General features: G+C 45.2%; 1 protein-coding gene across 1 annotated transcript in view; it reads right to left on the reverse strand.

The window, feature by feature from the left end:
- Positions 1-2848: 2848 nt before the first annotated feature.
- The window catches only part of LTK (leukocyte receptor tyrosine kinase), a 181756-nt gene continuing 174268 nt past the window's right edge, over positions 2849-10336 (reverse strand). Inside the window, exons 26-29 of the mRNA XM_025205317.1 lie at positions 9148-9249; positions 6025-6159; positions 5102-5192; positions 2849-3674 (exon numbers count right to left, since the gene is read on the reverse strand). Of these exons, the coding sequence (XP_025061102.1) occupies positions 2928-3674; positions 5102-5192; positions 6025-6159; positions 9148-9249 (1075 nt within the window). The 3' untranslated portion in view covers positions 2849-2927. The remainder of the gene's footprint in view (positions 3675-5101; positions 5193-6024; positions 6160-9147; positions 9250-10336) is intronic.

Raw genomic sequence — 10336 nt, forward strand, 5'->3', positions numbered from 1 at the left:
AGGTTCACATGTATCAGCATCTCTGTGCTGAAAAATGGCAGTGGGGTGCATTGAACTAAGGCTCATCAAATGAGCTTTAGTTTAAAGCAACCCACTGCCCCTTTTAAGCACAGGGACGCTGATGCAAGTGATGCTAGAGCAGGGGTGGGCAAAATGCAGCCTGGCAGGCCATTCTATCCGGCCCATGGGGCCTCGCCAAAATTTAGAAAATGAATATTTATCTGCCTCTGGCTACCTGTCATGCAGCACTTGATGGCTTGCCAAAACTCAGTAAGCAGCCCTCCACCCAAAATAATTGCCCTGCATGTGTATAGGAGCCCAAAATATACAGGTTCAAGTTGGTTATGACTGAGTGGTAGTTTTTTTTTTTCTCACTGGCATATGATAGAGCTGGCCATGTAATGCTAGAAGCACGGTGCAAAACACTATGCTTATCCTTTGGGAGAAGGTGACCCAGCTGATCAAGTAAAGACTTGCACTGACAAGATCTAAGGGAAGTGAGATTGCCCTGTGCCTGGCCATGATGCACCCATCAAAGCTGGAAGACTAAAATAAGTAAATAATCGGGCCTACAGACCTCGAATAGGAAGAGAGTGGGAAGGTCATGGACAGAAACAAGGTCCCTGTTGAACAAAGAGTGGTTATTAGATTTCAATTACCCACCTGCATTCCCCAGTCTCTCTTAGGACAATCCTACACACCTGGGGAAGGCCCTGTGTCCTTATATGCCTTTAGGCACATAAAGGGTCATAATGTATGGTGTATATGAATGCCCACAAATAGTACATTTCATGATGCGGATGTGGTTTTTCTCAGCACAAAGTCATCGTGGGAATAGATCCAGCACCAGCACTGGGATGTAGTACCCATGGCATTTGCAATGACACTTTCTTCTGTAGCCAAAAATCCCCCAAATAGAGGAAGCTAAGACTAGCTACAGCCAGGCCTTCATCCTGAGCTGGGGACATACAGCGCTACTGGGAGATGGTATTCAGTCTTTCTGTTCAGTGCTGTGCTTCTCTGTGCCACAGATCTATAGTGACCATCTCTAACTGATGCAGAGGCAATGGAGTCTGTGCTTAAAGTTAACCATCTTCTGAGAGGAGATTGCCAGTCATGCTGAAGTGTGTATACACGTGTATATATGATGCATGAGGTGACCCTTGATACAATGAATGAAACTGTAACAGCCCTTCTTGAGTCAGTGAGGAAACAAAGGTCAAGTCAAATGCAAAAATCGCAGGGTATTCACATTTTGGTTATCTGTGCATAGGGAGTCGATACTCTGAACCAGCCATGTACCCTTGAGTCCCTACTTCCACATTTAAGGAGCTGCATTTCCACCAGGTTCCACAGGCTAATAAGGTTTTCCCTCCCTCCACACTGCTAATATCCCATTTGTTACCCATCTACTGGCAGTGCGGCATTCAGAAATAGAACCAAGACGCTTTTCTGGTACAGTGTAGGCTTAAGCCCCCATTCTGTCTTTACCATTTCAATCTTTGTTTGGCAGGCTTTAACCAGTAAATAGCAGCTTAATCAGCAAACTACAGTAGGAAACTTTGTAAATAACAATTCTTCCAGAATAACAATCCAGCTCCTGAATTTCCAAGACAGTACAAATAAGAGGTCAAGAAGAAACAAGAGTCTTCTAAGCACTCCCCACAAAAAGAGAAACAGGTGCCTCCATGGCTTGGACATCCCAGGCGGCTGAGTTAATCAAGCTCGTTATTATAAGGGCATTTTGAGAATTAAGTTAAAATAAAATACTTCTTGCTGGCTTCCAATCAAGATGCATAACTTGCCTCAGGTACGTCTGCTTCAGAGGATTTTTCCAGATTATATATTAAAAAACAACAGCAACATGACGCAGAACTTGGCATCCTACAGTAATAATCCTCAATCTTCATCTTAAAGTTTACCATTGCAGTGTAGGTAAATATACCGCTGAATGCTAGAGTATTTTTTTTAATAAAGTTCATCCCAAGTGGAGTCTGTTAAAAGAAAGGGAAAGTCCAGTTTTCAGCACGCAGCACAGCTGGACCTTGATCAGAAGTCTTCCCAAATCTCCAGGGTCAGAAACTGTGAGGTGGGCTACACCCTGAGGTAAGAAGCAAATTTTCTTCAGTCATCAAAGGGATGCCATCAACACCAGTAACTGTGTTTTAAAGTACGTAATTGGTTTTCTCCTTCCTTGTTTGCTTTTTTTTTAAAAAAAAACACCTTCTCAGAGGAGTCAGCCATAATAACTGACCCTCCCTCCTGCTTTTGTTTTGATCTGTGCAAACACTGGTTTTATTTTACTGTTTTTCCGATGTCCCTGCCAAGAAAATGGGTCCAAATGTGGCTACTTTTTGTTTACTTCTCTGTCAGTGCCCCCTCCTCATTGGTGAGTCAGCAGAAATGTGCAAACACCCGCCTCATTGGTGAGTCAGCAGAAATGTGCAAAACTCTTGGGAATATGGCAGCCTTTGCAAGGCAACTGATGCTACCCCACAGCATGGGATTTTTTTTGGTACATTAGATCAGAAGAGTGGCTATGTTGTTTACCATTTCCGGCTGACTAACAACTGGATGGTAGGTCCATTTTTTTTCACCTGAGCAGATTGAGAGCGCCTCTTTTCATGAACCACTGGATTCTGAATCAGTGCAGGAAATGCCACCTCTATTTACAGTCAAACAGTGGTACTGGTTCAGGAAGAGGGAACACATTTGATGGACAGAGATAGAAATAAAGATAGGAAAGCAATTGTCTTCAGTGAATTAGGAACCCAGCCAGGAGGAGCAGGAAGTGGGATACTAGTGTGGTTAAAAGATCACCTCTGCAAGAACTTGAATGGAGGAAACAGGCAAACAGAGTGGAATTTCAACTTTGCCTTTGCAGACATAGTAAACTCCCTCCCTGATCTTTGGAAAAGCATCTTCTGTTATACAGGTGTAACGCTCAGGTCATCTGATAAGGAGAGGCCAGAGTCCCTCTCTCGTGATGTTTTCTCTGGCTTAAAAAAAGGCTTCTCATCCCTTCGCAGACTGGTGCATCTCAGTACTGGTGCCCTGTCTGTTGCCAAAGAGGAAGCCTGGTCAGTGTTGTAGCAGAGGTCATCATATGCGTAATTCACATTACCACATGGGAAAGTCTGTAGCTTCACCAATTCGATCCCACCGACATCCACGTGAGGAGCATGTCTCCGGCTTGGAGATGCTGGAGATTCCCGAGAACTAGGGGAAGAGCTGCAATTCCCATCAAAGCCCGAGTCTTCTCGTTCTGTGGCCACTTTGAGCTTGGAGTTAGGGCTGGAACGGCAGATATTCTCCAACATCCAGGAACCGTATGTTGGGTTCCAAAGGTTTTTCGTTTTGTTCTTCAGTCTGTGATTTGAAGTCTGTTGGAACCAGGACCCACTGCTATTGGAATCAGAGAGACATGGCAGGCTGGGTCCTCTGACAGTCCAGTTGCCCAAATTCTCTACCACCAGTTCCTGTGGACACTGTCCAAGTTTATGCCCTGCCTGATGGGCTTCTAACATTCTGGGAGCCGTTTGAGGGGTCAGGGAAGGGCTCACCATCAAGGGAACCATCCCACTTGAAGTGTTTGGGCGTATCACTGTGCTTCCCTCATCTTCTGGAGCTGGCCCACATTCAATGGGCAACTCAGTATTGATTACGTCAGGATCCTGAAATGGAAAGGATTCTGTGAGCACCCTGAGTGTGTCCAGCTGTGACTTTTCCCATGCACATTTTCAGAAAAGCATTTGGAAAATGAAAGCCTGTCAACAGTGACAAACACAAGGTTTATATAATACTGCCACACATTGCACATGCTGCCACGCATTATTTGGACAGTGCTAGTCATTACGATTTGCAATACACACATTTCACTTTAGGGCTTTTGAGCATAGGCTGCTCATTTTGTGGTATCTTATCAATGTCAGAGACTAGACCACTGGTTCTCAAACTTCTTAGAATCAAGGCACCCCTCAGAAAATGCCAGCTCTTAAATTTCATTGAAAATGGAAAAATAATAGAGCAATTCTTCTCTTGCAAAGAACTCAGAAAGACTACAACAGGTCAGAATGGTTTTGATACTATGGATTCCTATTTGAAATGCCTGGGTTTATTTTGTGAATCATGTGAATCACCTTCCGCAAGAGAAGGTTGAGAGGTGACCTTGTGGCTGCCTATAAGTTCATCACGGGGGCACAGAAGGGAATTGGTGAGGCTTTACTCACCAAGGCGTCCCTGGGGGTTACAAGAAACAATGGCCATAAGCTAGCAGAGAGCAGATTTAGACTGGACATTAGGAAGAACTTCTTCACAGTTAGAGTGGCCAAAGTCTGGAATGGGCTCCCAAGGGAGATGGTGCTCTCCCCTACCCTGGGGGTCTTCAAGAGGAGGTTAGATAGGCATCTAGCTGGGGTCATCTAAACCCAGCACTTTTTCCTGCCTATGCAGGGGGTCGGACTCGATGATCTATTGAGGTCCCTTCTGACCCTAACATCTATGAATCTATGTGTACGTGTTTGTGTGCCTAATAGGGCTAATATTGCATGGCACCCTGTAACACCCTTGAAAAGATTTCATGGTACCCTGGTTGAAAAATCACTGGATTAGACTGAGGTCACACCAAGTTATAATAATTTCCTTGTCTGTCTTGAAACCAGATGTGGCCCAAGAGTCCAGCAGTGAAATTCTAGCAGTTGTAATCCCTTCCCCCATCTCCATATCAATTCAGTTGTTGCTTTCCAGGAGGACTGAGAATAAGTAGTGAAGGGTGAAATATGGATCTTGGAAAGTGTGATGGGCTCTGAAGACTCACTCTCCTGTCATAAAATCGAGGATAAGTTGAGTGGTGGAAGCGGGCATTTTATATGGAAAGGGCAGTCTAATCCATGGGGAAGCATGCACCCTGGATGGGTCAGATGGGTGAGCCAAGACAGCTCCCTGGAAACAAGAATGAAAAAAGACTTGGGTGGATTTTGGGGGAAAATAAGTAGATAATTTATCATATGTCCTGTTGTTTGAGGCAGTAATGACCATTTCACAGGCTGGTCTAGATTCTGTCAGCCAGTAACAACTGGAATCTTGAAAAGCAGTACAATACCTGTGTGCAGTACTTGATTCTTTCCAGAATAGTGGAGAAGTTGGGCCGGTACTCTGGGCTGTGCTGCCAACACTGTGTCATGATCCGGTAGCTTGAAAAGGAAAGATGCAATTGGTTTGTCAATAAAGTAAAAAGAAAACATACAAATCAATTAGAACACAAAGCAACAGGAGTTCACTTGTCTATAGGACAAGATATTGGGTCCAGATGAGCTGCATTCTGTGTAGGACTTAAGGGGGAGGGGGAGGTTGGTTGCATGTCATTTTCATATGAGTAATTATTTGGAGTAACCTTAGTCCTGCTCCACTTTGTGCCCAGCTGTCAATAGTTCCTAGGAGATGTTTTGATAGCTGAGGAACTGTTTGAGTGCTTCAGCAATTCAACTGTGCTTGCTTTCCTCAGCCACAGTCTTCAGGTGCTCTCTCGGCTGGCAGAGTAAGTAAAGGCTCTGCAGCCAGCTGGGAACTCCCTACACTGAGGAAAACCTCTGTGGGTGGACAGCACAAAGAAGATCTCAGAGCTGGGTCCTGTATGTGGAATTTTAGGTCAATTTGTTGGTGATGAAAGCTACCAGGTTACTAGCTCTAAAGACTGATGTCATCATTTTATCCATAGATCAAAGCACATCATCAAATTAGCAATATAAGTAACTGTACTCTTTGCCAGATCCTGTTTTATACCCTCTGGGGCAATATGTACTGTAGCTACATCTCCTATTCTCACCAAACCCTGTGCCTCTGCTGAGATTGCCAAAACGGGTGCCAGCAGATGGTATTCTCATCTTAAAACTATGTTCACCTTTAAGGAAACATCAGGGTGAGTGAAGTATTTCATGCCAGGGAGGAAGGACAAGTCATCTGTGTCTGGCTACTTTGTATACTTATTACCTTTAGGGTCAAGTTCAAGAGTGAGGAGATACTCACACTGGTCCTGGGCAGTTTTTTGGTGGATCCATTCTTCCTCCACTAGTAACAAATTCCAGCACTTCTTGGTTGGTTTTGCAAGGGTATGGCATATAGCCCAACGAAAAGATCTCCCACAGCAGCACACCAAAAGACCTGCCATGGAAATCAAACAACAGTGACTGATAGGCTTGGTTTGTACCTGGCTGTTTTTAGAACTTCAGGTTAGTATTAAAGCTGCAGCCTCCCACAACTCCCCATCAGCTGTGGGGATGGATGGTCAGTATGAGTAAGAATCAAATTTCAAACCCAATTTTGTGGAGATTCCAAAATGCCTGGATAACAATTTTAATTATTGCATCTCCATTTGTTGGGTGTGGTAGGACCTGGATGTGGACCTGGAAGTTGTTGCTCTGGTATTTCTCACTTGGCTGGCAGCACAAAGTATAAAAATAATCTCAATATATTTCCTGCTTACTTCTGCAGACTTGATACTTTTCTGTAAATAGTCAGGCAGGTGAGTGCTCATGATTAAAGAACAAGGAGACATCCAGTGAAACGGAAAGGTAATGAATTGAAAATTGAAAATAGAGAGAGTTTTTTTTAACGTAACACAATTAATCTAGGTACACTGCTGCCACAGAGGATCATTAAAACAAGGGGTGACATTCTGACCTCTGGAACTGAATGAAGTGTTCATTGTCACTGACTTCAATAGGGGCAGAATTTCACCAACCACTGTTTGATGGAAGGCTAGAAGAAATATCCAGTACACAGGTTAACTATAGTTGCAAACTATGTGATTTATGACATCTTCCTTTGAAGGTGCTGGTACTGAGCACTAACAGGACAGAAAGGCTATTCCTAACCTTTTGGAAACCCAGGTGCCACTATACAAATACAGCCCTCAGGGAACCAGATCAGTGTGGCACTGAGGACACTGCAGTGCCACAGCTTAAGAAAATACCGTGCTGATGGAGATGCAGTTCTGGATAGACGGGAAACCTTCCATTTGCCAGCACATTTTCAGAAATGCTGTACTGCTGGAGGTGCTTATTTAAGGCAGCTATATAAATACCGTTTCCTCAGCAACTACCTAGAGCTTCTGTTGAAGTCCACTGTCAATTTAGATTTCAGTGTCTCAGAAGTAAAATCACACAAAGGCATAATCCTATCTGGCTAGGGAGATAGAAGCAGCTAGGCAGTTTTGTCAGCAATGGAAGCTGTGTGGCAGATATTGGGGGTGAGGAGCTAAAAGCATATGACTGGACCTCACTTATCTGGATTTTTTAAATAGGCTTTGATAGGAGGCATTTACATAGCCTTCCCTTACCACACTTTGCTGCCCTATACTGCAGCTGTGCAGCTTTGCTGCTGGTGTTTATAAACTGGACCCATATCCTTATTGGTATGTTAGCATAGTGTGAGAGCATTGTAAGGCCAAGAGAAACATTGGGTTCACTTGCTTCCTTCTACAGGCTGCAGGCTTTAGTGATGGAAACTCCTATCAGACCAGGAATGCAATGTCTAGAAAATGATATTTAGAGGTTTGCATTGGGAACTGGCTAGTAGGTAAATTTGATATGCATTAGAATAATGGTCTAGGTTGAATGGCAAGAGTTAATTGGTTTCAAAAAGCCTGTTTGTGACAAAGTTTCTTTCAAGGCCCACTGAGTCTGAAGCCAGCAGATACAGCGATGGGGAAACTGAAGATATGTACCGCACTATTCCATAACATAACAGTGTACCAGGTGCCACGTCACTGCAGAGCCCTTGGGATTTCTGGTTTTGGTGGACAGACCAAATTAGGAGACCAGTAAATGCCCAAATTAAGATATGTGTGCATGTGATCGTTTTGTTGGAACAAAGGAATATGCTGACAGGATAGAACGTGGATAGTATAACGACCACAGGGGAACCAATCAGTGATGCCTGGGAACGAAGAATCATCAGAGGAGAAAAAGAATACAAAAGGAGAGATTTGCAGAGTAGAAAAGGGTCCCTGATGGGGGAACCTGAAGCCACCACGGACAGAGGGCACACCACCAGCCTGTCTCACCCACCCCACTAAAGGAGGGTGGGCTTTGGCCCTTGACCTCCAGGCTGCTGACATCTGACATTCAAGAAGGAACCACAGGGTGAAGCTCCTGTATTGGCCAGATGTACCTTCCCTCTGTGACAGCCTTAGGACAGGTAGATATAGAATTGGGGATGTTATTTTGTTTGCCTTGACTGCATTATTCTTATCTGCTATCACTGTGTATCAGTAAAATTAACCTATTATCAAATGGAGAAGTCGTGATCAGTCTGAGGGTTTGAGTCTGCCCAGAACAAGGTATCTGGGTCATAAATCCAATGCCAACAGAGTGCAGTAGTGCCAAGTTCCTTCAGGGTTTGTATAGCCAGAGACTGATGGAGTAACCCATAAAGTAGGCTGAGCTGGACAGAGATGAGAACAGGTCAGCACATTTGTTGACTGAGCATATATTCCACATAGCCTGTGTTAATTTGGGATCTCATGGTGTCCCTGCCTGCTGAAGAGCTGCAGGAATGTCTGCTTTCCCCCAAGAGATCTTCCCCCTCCTGCAGCTGTTCCCAGCACTGTAAATCACAGCCAACTCTGCCGCACTGTGGCTCTGCATGCCTATTTCCATAGGCTTCTTTATGTTGATGCCTGTGTAGTTCTAGGTATTTTGTTTCAAAGGCCCAGACTCTTCAATTCCCACTCAAGACTTTAACTGAAGTCAAGGTGAAGATTTCTTAATGTGCTGTTCTTATGGCTTTGGGAACATGTGCTTATCTCTACATAGCATAAGGTGGTGCCACACAGGGATCCTCTGTGTTGGTGCTGCACGTGCTAGCTCCAGAAACATTGAAAGTATGGCCAAGTTCAAGAAGCATTCCAGTTAGGCTCCTCTATCCTGTTTCTCAGCAGAACTACTTAGCCTGCTTCCAGAGCCACCCTCTGAACTTCTCGTCTCAGAGCCAGCATACATGCACAGTTACAGATATACCCTTTTGCATGTTAAAGCTTTAACCTTTAACCTTCAATAAGGCCCCAGTTCCTAACCACTGGACAGCTCACCATGAGCACTGCATTCTCTACCACTGCCCCAAAAGAAGCAACTGAAAGATAACTGTCACCATGTATCAGTCTTGGAGGTGAAGATCCCCTCTAGGAAAGCCTCTGGTGGCATCCACTTGACAGGCAGCATGGCTCTCCCACCTTTGCGATAGTAGCTTGCCCTAAGACCAAACACAAGCAAAATGAAAGGCTTCAAATCAAATTCCACAGGAGCAGAAAGGAATCAGATGAATACCAGACAGTAGGCCTGTGCGAAGTGGCTACTATTCGCTTCAGATATGGATTAGGCTGACTCGGGACAGCAATTCAATTTGGTGATTCGAATCACTGTCCCAAATCACTTTGGCCGAATCTGATTTAGAGATCTGGCCGCAGCTGAATCGTCCGAATCTCTGAATTGGCCCCATCCCCAGACCTCTCCCAGTGGCTTCCCTGCCCAACTCTCCCAGCTCCCGGCTCTTAAAAAAACAACCAAACAAACAAAAAAAACCCACATTCACTGGCTGCTGACAGGCGGGGATGATCCCCGCTGCCCCCCCACTGCGTGGGGGGGGGGGGGGGGCGCGCCTCTATTATGACCCCCCAGAAGCCCCAAGGCCAATGCAGCAGCTGGTGAGTGTGTCCCATGTCCATAAAAATTTTTAAAGGGCTGGGAGCTCGGGCAGGCGGGGCAGCCAGGAGGGTTGGGAGGCTGAGAGAGTGGGCAGGGGTCAGGGGGTGCTCAGGGAGCAGGCAGGGGATGGGGCCTGGCAGGGGTCCCCCTATAGTCCCCTCCCCCTTCCTCCAGCTCTCCCTCCCCACCTCCTACTTCCCAGCACGGAGTCCAGGTCCAGCTCCCTGCTGCAGCGAGCAGGGACTGCCTGAATCGCCAAAGGTCTCAGAATCTTTTCCGAATTGATTCAGAGAGCTTTGAATCGATTTGGACCTTTTAATTGGTCTCCTGCTTCAATTCGGATTTGGAGATTTGGCCACCGAATTGGGCCAAATCTCCACTGACTCAAATCAGCACCCAAAGTTTGCATAGCCCTACCAGACAGATCTTTCCTATTCCAACTCTGAGCAGAAGACAGAGACAACTTAAGGTGAAAAATTGATAAGCAGGCCTTTTGTAACCCTCATAATTGATAAGGGCAACTAATATAAATTCTGTAAAGATCACTCTCAAGAGATGTGGGTCTTTTCATAACCACGAGGAAGGAGCTTAGCTTCTGATTCAGTCTGATGGAAGAAACCAATGAACTGAACCAG

Source organism: Alligator sinensis, unplaced genomic scaffold (genome assembly GCF_000455745.1).
Source record: "Alligator sinensis unplaced genomic scaffold, ASM45574v1 scaffold108_1, whole genome shotgun sequence".
NCBI lineage: Eukaryota > Metazoa > Chordata > Crocodylia > Alligatoridae > Alligator > Alligator sinensis.